The sequence below is a fragment of the Agelaius phoeniceus genome, chromosome 9 (assembly GCF_051311805.1).
Source record: "Agelaius phoeniceus isolate bAgePho1 chromosome 9, bAgePho1.hap1, whole genome shotgun sequence".
Lineage (NCBI taxonomy): Eukaryota > Metazoa > Chordata > Aves > Passeriformes > Icteridae > Agelaius > Agelaius phoeniceus.
Genome location: NC_135273.1, coordinates 25,083,455 through 25,104,206, shown reverse-complemented (window position 1 = coordinate 25,104,206; position 20,752 = coordinate 25,083,455). Strand labels below are relative to the sequence as shown.

Sequence of the window (20,752 nt, the reverse complement as noted above, 5' to 3'; positions counted from 1 at the left end):
ATAAAAATATATAGGACTAGTTTTGTTTGGGTGGAGTTTTTAAATGGGTTTTTTGTAGTGTTTTTCTGATTGGTTGGTTTGGGGTTTTTTTTCTAATGTGGATTCAGCTCCCTGTTTTGTCAGGATACAACAGTTAGAATAAAGCAAACTCAGTCTTCAGAAGATTTCTTAATTTGCTAAGAATAAGATTCTCTAAAGCAATTAAAAACATACTGAAATTCTGAAAGGAATGGATGCCTTACTCCCCTGGGAATCTTAAAAAATCCCATCTAAATGAATAATGCAGTAATAAAGAGTAGTTTTCTTCAGGTTTACAGAAAATTGGGTGTGTTACATCCATTGTTGCCAGTGCAGCTCACAGTTAATTCCCTATGCACTCTGCAGAAAATATACCTCTTAATTGTCTCCTTCAGAGTTCATTCTACATCCAACTATCAAATACTGTAAAAACCCTTTATACCCACTGTCAAAACATTTACACCTTATTCACTAGCAAGCAGTGCAGCACATAAAAGACAGGTGTTGGCATTACTTGTCTGAATATACCAGTGTATAATAAAGCTGTAAATTTTGCTGTTAATGTCTCCTCAAAGCCTCATGTTGGTTTCTCTTCTTCCTTCTTTTCAATACAGCCTATAGAATGCATTAGCTGTGAGGAAAAGAATTTAACCTCTCTCTTCTGTTTTTACATTATTGTCATGTATCAGAAGAAAAAATATATAGCACAAAATACTTTTAACCTTTTATATATAGCACAAACCTTTAACCTTTAATATATAGCACAAAATACTTTTAACCTTTTACTTGATATATAGATTACTTTTTTTGCTTTAGATAAAGGCTCTTCTGACCTGAAATCCCTGCATTAAATCTCTGCTACTGCCCTTTAATTTTTGTTAGTTTTCTCTTCTTGTCTAAATAGCTTCTAAAAAGAAGCTTATGCTAAAAGATTGAACAGTTAACCATTCAATTTTCAGTGGCTTCTTAAACTAAAATCCTGTGTGTAATTTAGTATGTATGATCAGTAAATTGTCAGAAATTGTGGGTCAGGAATATTTCATTTTGTACTGCTTTCCCTGTTGGAACACTGCCATGTTTCAAAGTCAGAAGCCTCAATGTTCCAGTGAACTCAATGGAAGATCAACAACAGGAAGGTTGGGGTTTTGGTTTTGCTTCTGTTGGTTGGGTTTTTAAATCAGTAAATACTTCCAATCCTACATTAAACCTTCTACACTCTGTTATAGATACCTGCCATTTCCTGCAAGTAGCATGGAAAATAAATATATGCATGAGAATGTCTTCAAACTTGAGAAAATATCAGTACACTAATCCAAGCAGGGAATTTTGTTACAAATATTATTCCTGTAGGATGCATTCACCTCCTTACAATACAGATGAGATTGAATTTTTATTTCTATCATGTACAAAAAGTTATAGCAAACTATGCAGACCATCAACAAAGTTCTGTGATGGGGGCAGGATGTAACACATGCAGTGGATATTAAGACCTTGCTGTATCTACTGAAACATTGAAATTTGCTTAATCAGTAAAGAACACAAATACCTCACTAAAACCTGACAGGGCTAGAAACTGTACAGTGGAGTAATAAACACAGAGCAAAGAAACTGATTTATGCTCTGATCCTTGCTCAGTAAACTGAAACACCTCTGCCCTGGTACAATAGTCACTGATACTGTGTTTTGTGTGCAAATTGAAGAGTGGGACAGTTTTTTTAAAAGGTTAGTGGCAGTATTCATCATCCTTTCACCAGGCAGACAGAATGCTTGCATTCATTCAGTCTTGGTCTTGCAAGCAAGAAACAGGAAATTCTAGTTTGTGGTCATCTTTTGCAAGCATTTCACTTGTTTACATTACTCAACTTGTTACTGCTCATCTAAATTCTCAAAGTTTACTGAGTTTGAAAATGAGAGAAAAAAAACCTTCTAGTATGCAAATTAGATCTAAATCAAGGAAAAGGATGAGAAGACTGATATGTGCAAGAAGAGGGAAGAGGAAAAGCTCTCCTGGGACCTATTTATGTTTTCATAACTCTAGCCATCATTAGGCTCTTGTTTCTCCTAAATACTTCTGAGGGAAACACAGACATGAACAAACATGAAAGACTGAGCTTTTACCAAACCGATTGCACAAAACAAAACAAAGCCCAGAGTGAGATTCTTGTTTACTTTGGATTTCTGCAAAAAGGAAATATAGAAGAAAAGTAGAAAGTAGAAAAATTAGAGTAGAAGAGTTAAACTGGTCTTTCAGTAGAACCTTCCTGGGTTTGTACAACTGATTCCAAGGCAACATTGCCAGGTGACTCTCATTGCCAGGGGGAGCACCTGGACCAAAGGCATGGAACAGCATTGCTGCTAAGTAGCCTTGGCTGGGGTAACCTTCCTGCAGAGATCTCAGAGTCCATCACTGGCTGATGGGCAGTTGGAGTAGAGGACATGGGGGGCACAGTGCTGAATACACAGAGAATAAGAAACTTTGTGAAGCTGGGGGTAATTCTTTCTGGAATCAAAGGCTCCTTTAAAAATTAATTTAAATAAATATGTAAAAGCAGAAATTATTTGCAATTCAAATTCAGCAGTCACTGAACACTTCACCCGCTGAAGGCACCACGATGAGGACTGAGTGCCAGTTCCCTGACTTGCTGTGCAAGCTGCATTTGGAACTCAACCCACTGCTCACTCAGTGTGTGGAGATGTTACCATTTCCCACTGCCTGCAAGTGGAAGACAAGGGTGAAAAACTGTAAGTGTTAAAACTACTGTCAATCTCAGGGATTGTTTTGGAAAAAAAACCTGTCTCCTTAGATTTTTGTTTACTTGCAGCATCTTCCTTCTCTCAAGGCTATACGTACATTTAACCACCAGGATTTTCTTTTAAAAACAGTGTCAGAAGAAATACTTGTACTTGCAAATCTATAGGTGTTTAATCTCAACAAGAAAGACAAGTCAAGCACAAAACTTCAACTGTGCAGTCTTTTAAAACAGCTATGTATTTTACTATCTCTGAAAAAAGCATTACTGACTGAAGTGTGGAATACTTTACAGGACAAGTAAATCCATAATCATTATTTTAAAAATTAAATACTAGTGGATATACATATATATTTACTTATTTTAGCACCAGGTTCTTCTTCTGCACTACACATTTAACATATTGATGTTTCTTAATAAGTAAGATGCTTCTTTTTGTCTTCAATTAATTCTGAGATAAGAAAAATACTATATACTAACACCAAATATATTTTTTTTTCTTTTACAGTATTGATACATAAATTATTTTTGATGCTTCTGAATTGTGAATACTTGGTTGCTTAGGCACACAAACGTTTTCATTTGCAATGCAGACTGGCTCCTTTGTGTAACCTGTTCTAAAAACACAGCCACATTTACAGATATATTGAAGAGACAGTAAATAATGAACATTCATTTTAAAAGGCTGCTGTGGGCTAAGAAAAAATGAACTCCATCCCAGCCAAAAGCAGGACATTACCCCACCATTTGCATGCTCTATCATGAGTATACCACTTGTAGAGGAAAACAGGATTTAATTCAGCACCCATGGATTTCATAATATCTACACTGTGGCTGATATTATCCTGAATAAATTATATAATAAATCAGCATAAACTCCAGCAAAACAGCTTGGGCCTGATTAGACTTCTTCGCCTTGTATACTGTGCAGCCATTTATCCTGAAGCAGGTTTTGACCCATTATACCCATTTTTCCGTCATATAATTAAATACAGAAAATAAAGAAGAATTAAAAAATCAGGCCCATGTCCACACAGATTGGATTGAGACAATCAGCTGCCAAAAAGCTTTCTAATAATAATAGCAATAAATTACTCAGAATTGTAACATGCTCTGATTTTCTATCAAAATTAACAAGACAGCAACATTAAGTCCTAGTGCAGTTCCCCGTGTCACTATTGCCATAGTTGTAAATGGCTAGGAGAGGGAGTAACTGTATTTACTAAATGCAGAAAAGGAATTAATTGCTTAGGTAATAGGAAGCTACTGGCAAATTGCATCAAGCCAAGCAAAAAGCAGAAAAATGGACAAGAATATTCTGAAATCATGGCAGCCACATGACACAAACGATACAAAGGCAAACAAAAGCAAAGCAGATGTGTCTGTAACACTACATTTTATGAGTATTCCTGCCTTTATCATGTCATCTCCACTAAGCATTAAAAAACCCACCAAAACAAAAACCCACTCACACAAACACACACAAAAGGTAAAAATAAAAAAACAACAACTAAAAACTGGAGGGAAAAGCAGTGCATTCAGTCATGAGCCAAATTATAAAAAGCCTGCAATTCTTAGGCTCTAAAGCTCAGAGAAAAACAAGTGACACTTTTTCAAGCTCATCTCTTGAAAAATAGGAAAATAATTTTAGAAAAAGGTCATTCTCAGGCATTCTTTCCTTCTTCACATTGTTATAAAGCTTTTCAATATCTTGTATAAAAGGAATAGAATGTTTCATTATGAAAACAAAGAATGCTTAAGAATCTTTTCAATACATATTCCAGTTTTTCATGATTTTGTTGAATTAAGATAAATCCCAACACTTCAAATTCGGACTTAGAAACTGAACTCACTGTCTTTATCAGAGGTTTCACATGTTTTACTTGGATGTAACAACACAACCGAAATATAGACTATAGCTTCAGGCAAACAGGAAATATATCCTAGTCCTATTTAGGAAAAGTCTTAAAATAAATGAGATGCACATTTTAAAACACTGAAGAAAAGTTACCATGTTAGTGTTTATCAGGACGAAAACAACTGCATTGGCTTTAGACTGGCAGATGGATTCAAATAATTTTCTGTATGATGCATCTCTAAATGAATTCTTGAATTACTTTCCATAAAGTCAATTAATCTGCTGTTCTACCTAAAACCTACAAGCTTCACAATGACTTCAATGAAAGAGCGAAGTAAAATGTTGACATGAGTAATGATTCTTAGATATTCAAAATCTGCTTGTGTGTAAACTGAAACCCAAAGCTCTCCACAGACACCCATGCTTAGTAAGGTTTATTCACATGTCAAATTGCTGTGAACAAATGTCTTCAATAGTGTAACACAAAATACACCTGGGTAGGAAAGGTTTTGTAACTCTACTGATTGCTAACAGAGAGGTGATACCTAGGCTGGTCATGTTTTTTGAGCATTATGAATGTTCAGCCTTCTTTGGGAGCCTTCCTGCTACATTGCTAGCTTAAATGCTTTATTTATGCTAATATTGATTTGCTATTCAGTACACAGGGAGTGCATTATGAATTAAACTTCATTAATTCAGTGGTCTCACTGTAAAAGCATTTGCCCAATGAACAAACACTGAAATGTCTAGAAGATAATTGAGTTACATGGTAGTAAACAAAATATTACACTAAGCCACTGACAAGCTGCTAACTTGCTAGAGTTGCTAATGTCTTCCACTAGCCTTACATATTGATACTGATTTGTATTGATGTATCTATGCTTTTTATCTGACTATATGGAAGGTAGGTTTGGATTCTTCTTGCATCCAACAGAATTCTTCAGACCTGTAGTTTAACTTCAAGCAGCAAGGGGTGGCTTTTAGATCCTGGGGCCAATTCTCAATGTATTGTCTTTCCATGTGCTTCATGACACAGCTGAGGGCTGCTGCATGCTCCCAGGTGAAACTCTGAATTTCAGAAAGAACCTAGACTAGTGCCACAGATTTGGCCCACAGTTTATAGCCTCTCATGAACACCCTGAGCAGATACCAGCTGATAAAGGCAGTCACATGGTGCAACTGGCTCTGCAGGCACCACAGCAATGTGTGAGTACAAGGCAAGGAAGCTTTCCAGGAGGCTTTACTGATACCCTTCTTGGCCATTAATTAGACAGAAGAAAAGTAGTGGAATGCATTCTCAGTTTGTTTTTATCCAATAAGGAAGCCCTCCGTTTTAAAGAAAAAATATAGCCCACAATCAAAAATTACAGATGAGCCCTTCTCCTTTCTATATTTAAATTAATAGATCCAAAAAGTACAAAATCCTGATTATATAACCACAAACACATGCTCACAATGGTCTTTAAAAGCACATATATCTTACAGCTCACCTAGAATGCTATAATCTCAAGGGTGTTGAAGAAGCTGTCAAGACACATTTTCCATAAACTTAAATGACAAGTGTACTAGTAAATCACAGTGTCAGCAGAGCTCACTCAAAAGGAGGAGAAAAACAAAAGCCACAGTTGACACGGAGCCCTGGAAAATTCAAATTTTACAGCTGAATGTTTCAACAGATAACTAGGCAGAAAATATACTGTGTTCTTTACTTTACATGCTTTTCTCTCAGGTAAAAGAAAATGGTTTTTTCCTTAAATATATTCCCTTTGTGTAAAGTTTAAGAATGCATTTATTTTATAGGTACATTAGCAATCTGAAATCTCAATTCTATTTTTATCTGTGAGAAGCTTCCAGATGACATCACTGATCTCATAAGAAATCATTCTACATGTTTTTTTAATCAAGTAATTATTAGAACCTTTATCTCTAAAAGGGGTACAAATTTAAATCATGCTATATCTGGAGTAATTTCCCATATTCAAATTAAAACAGCAGGTCCAGATAGATTTCTACAAAGCATTTTCTGTAACTGCTTAAGAACCTGTACTTCTTTATCTAGCTCAAAGAAAAGTAAATGTAGGCATAATATTGATAACTAATTTTTCTTCTCACACACTTGGCTAGATTTGGGAACCTTAGGCTAGCTTTGTTAATTACACTGCTTTCTAGCTGCTTGCAGCATTCTTGAGCATTGATTTCTTGTACTGTTCCTCAGGGGGAAAAGTTACCTTTAATCACTCAATAAAGTGAGCCAGACACTGAAGCACTGTTGAAAGTCAAATGAGAACAACATTGGGATAGTAAAAACTTCACACCTACCAAGTGGCAGTGTAGTACCCATGTGCAGCTCTGCCAGTGACCCAGTTCTGGACATCCCCTGGGGTCTGACACAGTTCTCAGTTAAGCCACCCAAAACCAGGCACTAAATTGCCTCATTTCCTACCAGCAGTAGAGCTAAGGTGAGTGAGTAAGCAGCTAGGCTCAAACTCACAGCAGGACAATCTGAATGAGGGGTTTGAAGCCACTACTCAGAAACAGAAATTACTTCAATGGAGGAACCAGCTTCATCTCAAGTTCCAAAAAAGTTATAAACAGAAGCAGGCACAAATTTTTACTTACTTTTTGAATCCAAAGTCTGGAATTAATTGTGTTAATTAATCCAGTGTCTTTCATCTACAGTAAATTTCATTACTGAAACATGATAAAGGAACTCCACTCATACAGCAACAGTGCAGAACAATTTGTTCCTCCCACTATCTAGCTTCTCAAAATTTCTGTCACCACCCTGTAAACAGTAGCATGATTAAGAGAGAAAATAGGAGAGGGAATTCTGTCCCATGACTAATGAGCTACTACTTTCTTTTACTTTGGATTGAGTATCTATAAATGTTTATAGCACACCTCAAGTCAAAAAGAAGCATAGTAGAATGAATTTATAATAGCCACATGCACTCATGAAAGATCCATGCTGTGTTTAATTGTGAGAAGCAGTGGTAGCAGCACTGGCAGAATGGCCATGGAATTACATATAATTTAGATTTCAATCCTCTCCACTGTGGATTAAAAACTCTTGTGTATTTTATTATGGATGTTAATCTTGGATAGAGAGCAAGGGTTTGAAGCAGTCAGAGCCAATGCCAATCAGTGTGCCAACTTGCATGGCTCTTTTGGAGCTTTTCAAAAGAGTCATGAGTTTGTGATTTGACAATTCTATTCACCGAAAGGCCAGGAAAAGAGGGAAGAACTGACCTTTCTGAAATTGAAAAGGGAAGGAAGCTGTCATTCCCTTAATATTTGCAAGGGAAGGGCAAATTTCTGTCTCCCTCCCTCCACCCCATTCTGCCTCCATGCCAGCAGCACACAGTGCAGTGACACACGCAGGTTGGTTGCCTCAGTCACAGAAATCTCTTCCTTTCTCTACCATCTCCTACTGTTCACCTCCTGCAGGGAAAGCAGTTCAAGTGTCATGATCTGCTTCTAACTGGGTGAACTGGGATTAAGCTAAACCAGCAACATATTTTCTCTCAGCCTCATGCTTTCCCCCCTGCATGGCTACACACAATACCTGCTGGTACTCTGTTTGAGAGAGTTGTCTTTGCTTAGCAGGAAAATAGTATTACTTCAGAGGAGCTGTCAAACTAATAACTTGTAATCTTTTCCCTTGAGGCTAGATCAATAGGACTGCAGGTTCAATGCTTAGCAGAGCAAGAAGGACCAATAAGGCATCCAGCTTCTGGGAAATCAGGGAAATTTACTGACCTCAGGTCTGCAAGTCTTTGCTGGGCTTTAAATAGATAAAATAATAAATATAACTCAGTCTGTTGTAAGCGGATGAAAAAATATACAGAAGCCTGTGAAAGAGAAAGCACATTCTTGTAAGCATGCAGGCAAAGGAACAAGAGCTGCAGGCATGGCTGATGGACACTTAGATATAGATAACAATAAGCAGGATATGAGCAATTCATCCAGGACTAACAAGGTTCTGCACAGGATACCTGTGGTATGCTAGAGGGGGTGATCAGGAAACAAACAGACACAGCACTTAAAGGGGCACAGTATGAGCTCAATGTCTTGTGCTGGTAGTGTCTGATATCTTAAGGTGCCTTGTGCATAGATAAACTCCAACAGAGGCATCCACAATGCCACTGCAATGAGAAAGCAGGATCCAGCAGGTAAGAACCAGACTACAGTACCTGGAAAGGGTGCCACTGCTCAGATTCAGGCTGCTGGACAGATGAATTAGGCCCTCTGCATTTGCTTTGGTCACCATCAAATAATCAGAATTCCTTTCAGTCTTACTATAAGCAACCTTTGGGATTTTACTTGTGTGTAACACTCCCTATTTTGTGTAAAATAGGACTTTATATCTTTACATATGTTTTCTTCCAAATAAATCTTGTTCTTATATCACGTGGTTTTTATAAACGATTCTTCATATCTAAGCACTAACAGCAGAGCTTTCTGTCCAGACACACCTCTCTTTGTTTCATGCAATGTGATAAAGCCTGAAGGAGCTGCAGTAACAGAGAAATGTACTCACACCCAGACCAGCTCAAAATGGAGACAGAACTGTAATGAAAAAATACAGGTAAATACTGTAAGCTACCATGATGGCTTACTGAGCAAGATCATAATTGCTTACAATGGCATGATCTAACCATAGCAGATGGAGAAGAAAATCTTAAAAGTGTTTTAAGTGAAAGGGGAAGATGTCATCAAAATGTAGAGTAATTTGATTTTCAATATTTTTTCAGTAAATTCACCTGGGAGTAAACTCTCTGAAAAAGTTGCTCAATATTCTTCACTTATGCAAAGAACTCTCTGACAAACTTGAAAAGCCTCTTTTAAAAAATTATTATTTTTAACTAACCCTGCACTGTCTAGGCTCTGTACCTGACCTGTTTGTGTCAGTGAAACTGTTAGCACACCACACCTGTTTCCCCTTTGTGCTCACGTGTTCTTTATTATCTCTCATTCTAAATGTCTGCCATACCTGCCAAGAAAAATTGCTGCCTTCTATCTTCAGAACATGCCAAATCTTTAGAATATAGCTTCCAGTTAAAAAGCAGTCAAGAAGGACAATGTGTTGTAAAATAATAAGAAAGCTCATTTCACATTAGCAATTAGCCTATTTACATTAATTATTCAACTGCCTCATTCTACAATTTCCCTGCTGTTCTTTTGTGCTTCCTTTCTCCTTGCAGCCTGTTACAGCTCACATTACCTCACTTTGATACTTTGCTCCCTTCCAAGAGGAGCCATGAGTCTAAAACATTTATTTTGTTTGCTAATAACCTGTCTGCGTAGACACTTTGGAACTCTAATGGTGTAAGAAAAACAATTCCAAAGCCTTCAAAAGAACTGACAGACTGAAACAATCATTATGACCTAAGTGGAATGAATTAGTGTGTGAAGGATCAACTTATTTCTCAGAAAACAGAAAAACACCTCTCATTTCTTAAAAAAGAAGCCAAGAGCTGAATTGAAGCTGAGGAAGCATTTGAGTTTTTTCATGTTATGGGTCTGACTGAGGACAAAAATAATCAAGTACCAGTATCCACCATAGGACCTCAACACTTAACTCCAAATACTGTGTGATCTTTGAAAAATATTATCAGAATATTTTTGATAAATGTTTGATAAGAATATGTTCAGGAAATACAGAAAAAGAATGTTCCATCTCACAGGAAGCAAAAGAAGTAAAAATTATCATGACTCTAATAACAGCTCATGCTCATATCCACCCATGTAAAGAATATATATAAAACTACAAGGACAAACTGGCTCATGTCTGGCGCTGCATTAAAACCTGTATGTGTAGGTTATAAAAATCACTGCTTTATAATAATTCTGAAGTAAAATTACAAGAGTGTTACTATTTAAAGGCAATGGTACAAACCCAGCTTGAGCCAATCCTCAGTCCTTGAAATGCAAGACAGATTTTCCAGCCTCACAGAGGGTTTAGCAACCCCTCTGTATAATACACCAGAGGGCTCTCATTCATCCTGCAGCAGCACTGTGACAGGAATATCATCCTTCTGTGCCTCAGTTCAGCAGTGGGGGAAAGCACAGGACTAACAGCACAATCTCCTGTGCTCTGTGTAACCACAGGGTGGGGACAGCAGAGGTGGCAGCTGAGCCTGCCTTCCCACTCAGGCCTAACTACTTCTCAACACACTTTCTAATGTAGGTTTATGTGATGAGAGTGCAATTTGGTGTCCAAACTTATTCCATGTCTATTCTTCCTGCCAAGATTCCCAATAAAGGTGACTTCCATCCCTACCTAATTTTTCTGAGAAAACCACACAGATTTGGGATGCTGATTGATACTAATTGAGTGTGACATTACTTGTTTTACACAAAATCAACCAGGTGGCAATATCTGGCAGCCTGTGTTGACCTGGCTGTATCCCTGCAGCAACCACAAGCCACAAAGCCTACAGATATTTGAACTGCTGATCACAACTGTGTCCATCCTCTCTCAGAACTGACTGGCAGAGAAGAGAGAACTCTCTTTTTAATAAAGGAAGTAAGACATAATCTCTTCTAAATCAATCATCTTGAAAGAATCCTTTTTTTTTAATCTTTCCCAGACAATGGTTGAAAATAATTTTTTATTTCTGTAACCCCTTTTTTAAATCAAACTTTCCCTTCTTCATTACTTGCATAAATTAGAGAACTGGATCTGTCCTGCAAATGTATGCAACAGGTGCATTGATATTCACAATTTTCATTTGAGTCAGGAATTCTCTGATTCCATTCCAGATGTTTCCCAGCCACAGAATGTTTTAGATACCAAGCCTTGCATATAGCTATTTTTTTTTTGCATCCTTTAATTCCTGTGGAAGACAGTGAAAAGGTCTCAGTGAATTCAGGAGATTTTTAACAAACTTTGTATCTTTTTATCATCAGCTACAATTCTAGAAGAGAGAAAAAAAATCCCAGACCCCTAGGGCTCAGTTTACTTAAGCAGATAGTCTATGTGCACATTTTCTCAAATAGATGGAAAAACCTAGATAATGATAAGACAGTGAATTAGAAAATAGATCATTAATATCAAGAAGGCCATACTTCTGCTAGATTTACAACACTTGCTTTACATCTTCCTAAAATGCATTTATTGAAAAACTGACAAGCTCCTCTTCAAGAGCAGAAGAAAAAGCATGCTTTTGTGCTCAAAGCAGCAAACTTTATTCACTGTTAGATGTTTTTCAAACAAACCACTGCCATTTCTGTGTCTTTTAAAAATATTACAACACAGACTACATGTTATATTTCCCACTATATGAAATATTCAGCTATATGAATATTCTGAGTGCCCTCGCTGTTGTTCAAGGACTCAGAATAATTAGACTTTCCTTTATTGAGAACACCTGATTTGCAGAACCATTATCACTCTTTTGGTGTGCTAGATTTTCCTCTTGAAACAAGTTTCTTCCTGAAAACAGCATTAGCCATCTGGGTTAAACCTTGATCTGTAAACGTTTGCAACACATTCCTGATAAACTGAAAATTTTCTTCCCTGGCTCCCCTGACCTCAGAGATTATTCAGCTCCTGCATCTCTCAGAATTCTTTCAATCCATCCTTTGATCTGCTCTGGTCAACTCCTCCTGACTTCCCCTGGTGAAATGGTTCTCCACAATAGCACCCATGCTCCTGCAATTACATTTTAAAGGTACAGCCTTTAGAGCAACTACCTCATGTTTCCAGATCTGTGATATCAGCCTCTGAACTTTCCTTTCAACCTGAAGGCAAGTGGAGATCTGATAGTGCTGCAGCAGATGCTTGGCAAGCAAGCCCACAGCCACCCACAGACAGGCAGTGAATAAATTCTGTACTGTGCTCACAGCACACCTGAGAGATCCCTGTTATATTGTGTATAAACAGCAACAATCATAAAACATTGCTCTCAACTAAACCTGGGGAAATACTTTGCAATCAACACCCTCTGCAAAGACCAGCACCCCTATATTCTGAATAGAAAATAACCAAACACAGAACATAGTATGTGAGGGTGAACAGTCTAACATCTGAAGTTAAAAATATCAAAACTGTCAAAATAACAGCTGACAAACTAATTGGAACGGGAAAAAAAGTTCAGAAGAAGATTGCAAGCATAAGAGAAAGGTTGAAAGACAAATGGAAGAGCAAATATGGAAATAATGCACACTTCAGCTACCAGCAACATTTTGTCAAATACTTAGGGGAGGAAGAGTCTTTAGATTTGATGCCCTATGGAATTCTATCCCAAGTGTCTTATGCCTGCAGTAAACTGAAAACCACAGTTTGCTAATGTCTGTGACAATTTGGCAAACTCTTCAACAGGTAGAAGGGGAAGACTGCATAGGGAAGACTGATAACTTTCCCTTTACTCAGCATGGGTCCCAGAGGGGTTTGAAAAGAAAAATCCTGTTCAAAGCTAAACTTAGAAAAACAAGGAATGTGTCCCCCTTTCCAGCCTGTTTGAGAGACAGCTCTCCCATCCTAAACACCAATTTATTTCCCTGCTTTCAAAGCATATCAGCAACTGCAATCTTGGCAAAGAATGCCCTTAATTTAAATTAATAAAAACCTTTCATACAACTTGATACAACATTAGGATGCCCATATAAGTTTGATTAATATGCTTATAGTCATCAATTAGCAGGTAGGAAATCAGAATACAATTATTAATTTTCTGGTTATCACATTGTATACAGAGTTTACCTTTAATTTAATTCAGACCAATTTCTTAGCTTTCGTAGTCAAACAATTAAATATTTCTTTTCACTCAAACCTAAGGAAACTATTAGACAATACAAAATAAATAGTCACTGATTAGATTCAATCCCAAGATAGTCCTGGTGACACCTTAATCACTGGCACCGATTCTTCTTTGTTTTAATCGTTTAAGAATTGAGCATTGAGCACTGTGGCCACAAAGTGGGCATAAGCTACTTAAAAAAAAGGTTCATTGCTTCACAACCCAAATGAAGTAAAGATAATTTTATGATTTAGGACAGAATTCGAGTTGAGTTTAATTTATATAAAACATTTGAAAATAGATACTTTTTTTTTCTTCGCAAACTTAAGAAAATCATTCTAGATTAGAAGGGCAAATGAACTGGGTTTTGGCAGGGATCTATTACTCAAACAGAGGAAAACATAACTGAGTTTACATCCAGAATTCAGCTGTATGTTACAATTTGTATCCTTAACATCAATTTTTTTTAATGAAGAAAACAGTAAAGCCTATTTCAAATGAGCTAAAAAACATCTGCTGAAATTTAGATAACTGATGATGATTTCAAGAGACAAATAGAGATAGATAAAGTTGAAGCTGATATTTATTTAAGAACTTCTTGTGAATAAAGAAAGAAATGTTCTGATTTGAAAGAGCTTTTGTTACTACAGATTTTACTACCCTGCTTCAAATGAAACATTTTGTAGTGATTCTTCAAATGAAGACAAAAGGAAAACTTCAGGTACATTAAGCAAGCCATATGTTACCGTGTTTCATGTACCATGAAAATGCCTCAGACAATGTGTATTTTTAAACAGAATCCAGATTGGTTTGATGACTTAAAGTGGAAAATAAGCCAAATATATGAGGAAAAAGACGTTTGCATTATGATTTGTACTTTGCTACTTTAGCTACACACATCTGTCTCAAAGCTTCATCTCTGCATAACTAGAATAAGTTATATGTCCACAGTACAATTTGAAGACAGTGAATCAGCTAATGCTTAACTTCAGCTAAAAAGCTGAACAGCCTGACAGTCAAAGCAGGCAAGCCAAGCTCCACTGACCCTGGCAAAAACATATAATTCTGTAATAAACTGGTATCTACTTTTTCAGTACTGCTGCAATAGCTCTCTTAGTGCATTGCATTCAAAAAACCCTTAACGTGAGGCAGAATATTAAACTCCCACTTTGTGGTCCAAAACTGAGATATAAGAAAATACAGAAGTTGCTCAAGGATGTGAAGGACCTGATTATACCTGCTGTGAGAGATGCTTGAGGTGAGCCAGTGGCTCAAGTTGTCAGCTGTAATTCTGGGCTTTGCAGAATGGCTTTCATTTGTACTGCCAATTTCTTATACGAGTTAAATATATTCTGCTGCCTATTTGTTCATAGACAAAAATAATTCATCATGTATCCTGATTCCCTGAATTCAATACAAAATAACAGGAGGCCCAGGATTCAGACTCGATGATCCTTGTGGGTCCCTTCCAACTCAGCAGGATCCGTGATTGTGTTTGTTTGGCTTTCCTCAGACTTTTTGTCCATTACAAACAGTAACACAGACAGCAGCTAACACTACCAAACACTAATTATTGCACATGTAAGAGCCTCTTTAGATTCCACCACTGCAGTAGAGTTACAAGGCAGCTGAGTTGTTCACAATTTACAATTGTTACAATAATCTGACCAGAGCTGCAAAAGCCAAAAGAACTCATGCAGCAAATAGGTACCAAAACAGCACATACAGGAGTCCCTGCAAAGAAAACAACTGAGCTTTAGGCTGGGAGTGTAACTTGACTGTCTTTGTCTGGCTCTTTGAATGAGAGAAGGAAAAATCAGATACTTGTCTCACTTTTATAAGTCATTGCATTCAGTTTCTCAAGATATGAAGAGCATGATCTGGGAAATTAATAAATGATCAAGAATGTCTAAATCCTTTCAGAGATTAGCAAACTAATCCAAAAGCCACCAAAATTAGTAGAAAGACTGCACATGCATTGGCTCAAGCCTAGATACCTCCTTTTACAGAAACATCCTGGTTGGAAGCACGTCTGGCAAATGTCCACAAATGAAATTTTAATCAGTTTATCTTTCAGAAAGCAACCACACCTAATATCTTCCCTAAGGAAACACACAACACTGTCTGCATCACTGTTTGTAAGAAATGAAAGTATTTAGAATTTACAAGCTGTACATGACTGACTTCAGTGTCTTAGACCAATTGAGCCAATGAAAATAACAGCTTGTTGATGTCTTTTAACACATAAGGATTTGTGTCTCATAAACAAAATCTGAAATACATGAAACACTACACTTATTCAGAAATCTTCCTTGCCTGACTCACTTCAGAACACCCACACATCATCATCCTAGCCTTAGAGAATCATGAATGAGATGAGGGTCAGCTTAGTGCTTTGAACTAAGCAATAGACTCATCTAAAGCAGCAATGAAAAAAAAAAAACAGATTTAACTTTAAAGTCTTGCTGGTCCTTCAATTATGTCAGCTATTAAACCAGAACTTTTTTTTCATGTCTAAGAATACTGAATATAAAGATCATTGCTAATACATATGAAAATAAGACATCTTACCTGTGAATTTGATATCAAAGATTCAGCTGCATTCCTAACACTATACAAAGCAAAAGTCTCAGAGATGCTAGCAACTCCAGCAGATAAGACAGCAAATTTTGGATTTGCATATGTCCCATTTCAAGAAAGCTGCCCTAAAATTATACACTCTCAATTATTTTTGAGGGAAAAAAAATTTGTTTGCAAAAGAAAGTAAGAAACAAAAAATGCTCCCCCAGTTTACAAAGTAAAACAATGATTAAAAAGATATGAGCTCAAGTCATTCTTTGCAAATCTTGCAAAAGCTTGAACCTCGGTCATCTACCTACCACATCATTGTAGTATTTTCCAGTTAATTTTGGAGTTCTTCTCACCCTATCTTGGTATCAGTAATCTCACTTGACTTGCTATTTTACAGTAAGTATATTTTGGCCCAAATATTCCTGAATAAAACTTTGGTGATACGAGTCCCACATTAATCTACTTAATAAGTAGATATAAAACAGGAAAATTGTATGCTAATAGTAGGAAAGATGCAAAAGTCTTGTTTTAACAGGCACTTGGTTTCACCATATCAGTAAGCTTTTTTTTTGGGATAGAAGCTGGCAAGATTAATTTCCCAAGCAGTTGCTCACAGCCCTGTTATACACAAAATGAGAGATGAAGGAATTACCATGGAACCACTGAGCAATCCTGTTGGTGCTCCTCTCCAAGCCAGCCCGCCGAGGGATCTGCTCCTCCTTGAACCAGCGGATGATGACGTCTCGGGAGAAGGGCCGAGCAGGGCGCTCCCAGATGGTACTGCACACAGAGTACAGCAGGGTGGGAAAACAAGGGACAGCATAAATAATAGTCTCTTTTATATATTGACAAAGCATACAGCTGCAAAATGGTCAGTGTAACTTCTGCTCAGTACAACTCACTGAATAACTTTCTAAAATTTGTTAAATTTACTTGGTGTTTTTATGGAAACCACAGTAGTGTGAATTTTATATTTGCAATGGCACCTTAAACATTTTCTTACAGAACTTAAACTGAAAAAACAATTTTCTACAATGGACATTTCAGTCAGCTTTCCTTTTCCACCTCATCTTTATTCCAATGTAAATATTGACAAGCAACTCTTTTTTCTTGAGTATATTCCTTTTTACTGGCAAAAAAACCTAAATCACTATCATCTATAATACACTGTGTCTCCAAACAGGAAGCAGTAAATGCAATAGAGGGAATGTTTAGTTTAAACTTTTATGTTTCCTTTGCATTCTCTGCTTGACAGCCTGCCTTACTCTTTCTACTACTTTCTATGTGTTTTAGTTAGTAGGAATCATCCTCCAGTTTAATTCTTCTCCTCTCCTGCAATTAATTGTGCTCCCTAAACAGCCAAATGAAAGATTAAAAAATACCAAAGATATTTGGTTTTGCCTGAAAAAATACCACAAAAAACTAAAAGCCTCTGAAACTTAGGACTGCTGTCTGTAAAAAAAAAAAAAAGAAAGAAAGAAAAAAAAAGCTGTAAAAAGCTGTTAAGCAGCAGGCAGTTTTAGGCTTGAGGCTTAAGACATTTGTCCATTTGACTTCAGCCTCACATGCTGATCTCATACTGTCTTCTCAAGGAGTCATCTCTGTGTGAATTCTAAGAAATCAGCCTGAAGATAAATGACATTTAGTTTGCATCAAATACGTTTTTCTTTTCTTTTAAACATTCTTTTTTCTGATCACAAGGAAATAGCAAGACTGAGGACTCCCAAAACCAGAAGAACAGCTTGTTGAAATGGTAGGGATTGGAGAGGGAGCAATCCAAGAGAAAACTGTTTCAAAACCACTCCAGCACAAACCAACCTGGACGCTGCAGGAGACAGCAAAGGACTCGCACTGTTGTTGTTCAGTTTGATGTCCTGATCATTGCTCAGGTTTGTCCCCTGGAACAAATAACTCAGGCCAGCCACCCTTCCCTTCTGGATGGCGCGCAGGGACTGCCGTCGGTACTCGTCCCGCGCCCTGCGCGCTTTGTGGCTCCTCTCCTCGTCAGCAGCCTTGGAGCGGCGCACTGGGTGGAATGGATGGGAGGAGAGATTGAGGATTGCAAACAGCCATGGAGCCCTCTGCTTACAGAGCAGCTTAGTGCCCTTATTCCTACATGAGCTGGTTTTAAGAGTGTATAAATTGAACACATGACAGAAGGCAGTTAACTGGATGGCTTCCCTGATGCTTCAAACACAGGCCCACCTCTAGAAGGAGCCTCAAATTATCAATGATCTGACCACTACTGGCAATTACTGAGCTTCTACATATTGTGATTAAATCTGACACTTCTTTTGGCTGTAATAAGAGAAATTCTGCTTGGGGATATCTTTTCCCTTGGAAGTGCACCAAGTTCTATGTTTCAAGAAAGGATGTTAATTACTGCTTTAAATTAAGTCTGTGTCTAACAGTGTTCTTGGCCACTATGAACATAACTAGAATTGAAGAGTCAACTCCCAAAATTTACCATTATAAAAACTGACATGTAGGTTGCACTTTGTCAGTGCCATTTGCTTTCTGAAAGGCCTATGCTATCTTTGTCATGGTACTTATAGTCACAGACATTTCCAACTTGAAATTTGCAGTCTAAAAATGCTTTCAGTAACAATGGATAAATTAACAGCCATTGGAAAGGGCATGCTGATGCTATGGATGGGGCTGCCTCACACTTCAGTCTCTGAAATTGCATATGGAGAGCCAGAACTTGTACTGGAAGATTTAGTACACACCTAACCATGGCACTGACCAGGGAGCTACCCATTTCTGTAACCTGCAATGAGACTGCTGTTCTGGCCACTGTGGCTCAGGCATCTTTCACTAAAGCTTCTTCATTTTAATGTTCCAACAATCCTGTCTTTGACATGGTATAACTTAAATGCACCAAGAATTCTACTGCAAATATTCATCATCTATCAGCTCTTTTCTGGTGCCTCAAGCCCTGTTTGGATGATGTTTTTGAACAAATAACTGCAGGCAGGCAAATTATTGCAGTGCAAAACAAACCTTTAACATGCAGTGAAGTAAATATTAAAGAAGCTAGCTATGGCCTCCAGTAGCAATTATCAATCCTACCATGACTATCCTGGCTCAGATCATACCCAGTTCATAAAGTGAGCACTCCATTTCCTACTCCCCTGTGACTGTACCTGTGACTAGGAATGCATGATATAATACCAGACAGCTGCATTTCATTAGTCTGCTTGCATCTCTCTGGTTTGCACTCCCAGTTTAAAGCAAGCAGAAGTATAACTGGATTTAACTCCCAAATTCTAAGGTTTAATGGAATCAAGAAATAAAAGCACTCAAAGCCAAATGAAATGAAATAAAACCTTGTGGGCAAATGAGGGAAAGTGAAAAGACCTTTAAGCTGAGAATTATATAATATTATCATAAGCAGGAAGATTTGCAGGACTTAAAGCTCATCAAGATAGCATAATAAACGAGTCATAGATGCTTCATGTGTATACAACTGGCAGGATTCCAGTTTCACTTAACTACATACCCTGCAGTTTTGGTGAAACACAGTAACAAACAAATGCACAGCACAGGAAACACAAGTAACAGACTACTATTTATCTTAGAGATCATTATTTTTAAGGGTAGATAATGTCATTTACATATAGTGCTTCAATGGCTCCAGTATGTCTGTGATTTATCCCTTATAAAGCCACTCATAATGGTCACTTTAAAGATGAACTTTGTGCTTGCAGCACAAGGAGAGACTGCAAGGAAGATGAGTGTTATGCAACTTTGCAAGACATCAAGAAACGCTCCACTGTTTGCCACCATCACAATATTCACTTGGAGGGCAGAATGCGTGGAGCTTTTGGAACTCGTTTCCACTGATGTACAGGCTGCCTGGCAATGAGAAAGGCAAGGTATCATGTCCCTCTTTCCTCAATAATAGGCACTCTTTTCAATAGTCATTCCTATTGTATTTTTGCCAGCCAACAAATCTGTACCATCAGAAGTCAGTGACCCAGACTATATTTTCCCAAACTATCAAACTTTAGTACTTCTTATCACAAAATGTATGACATGAGGTAGCATACTTAAATATCAATAGCAACTGTTAAATATCAATATTCAGAAAACCTTTTGAAAGTATGACATGTAGCCCTCTCTATGCAGACATGTACATGTATGTATGTGTGTTTAAATTTATGTACATGCTCATACATGTGTGTATGTGTCTGTGTACACATAAGGATAGGGAAGGCTGCATATAGATATTGAGATTTTAAATACAAAATCATCTCTTTCATGTTATGAAGAATTTTTATTGAAATTTCCCAGTGGAGGTATCTGAATTGTATCACTAACCATAGGGATACATAGGATCTCTTAATCCATTTTTCTCATTACTGGACTCTTGATTTTCTCCCTATCCCTCTCCTTGTAGTTACTCCCAAAAACATCCTTCTCTTTCCTCTACCTTTAGATGTTGTCTAGTACAGCTTCACCTGTGGACCTGTGTTCCTAGGTTGTCCTAAGTTTCTTTTAATCTCTAATTGGTCAAGGGGCTTTTTGAGCAAATAATGACAGTCACTGGTATCAATAACCACCATGTTTGGTGACTAGAAATAGTATTGGGAATAAAGCCATCACAGTCAGGAATCTACAGAAAAGTTTATCACTACACCCCAGACAAAATGATATATACCACATGAACCATCCTCCCATACTGACATTTCCCACAAATTTATCTATCCTGAGAAAGTCATTTAGAGTCTGAAGATAAACCTGGGTGTATTTTTGTAGAAAGTTTTTCTTACAATAGAATTTCATTACTATTCATATTTTTCTTTATG

General features: G+C 37.3%; 1 protein-coding gene across 1 annotated transcript in view; it reads right to left on the bottom strand.

Moving 5' to 3' along the window:
- Window positions 1–20,752, bottom strand: part of SH2D4B (SH2 domain containing 4B) — a 62,438-nt gene that overhangs the window by 14,688 nt on the left and 26,998 nt on the right. The window contains exons 5-6 of the mRNA XM_077183304.1: window positions 17,760–17,967; window positions 16,594–16,721 (exon numbers count right to left, since the gene is read on the bottom strand). Coding sequence (XP_077039419.1) covers window positions 16,594–16,721; window positions 17,760–17,967 — 336 coding nt within the window. The remainder of the gene's footprint in view (window positions 1–16,593; window positions 16,722–17,759; window positions 17,968–20,752) is intronic.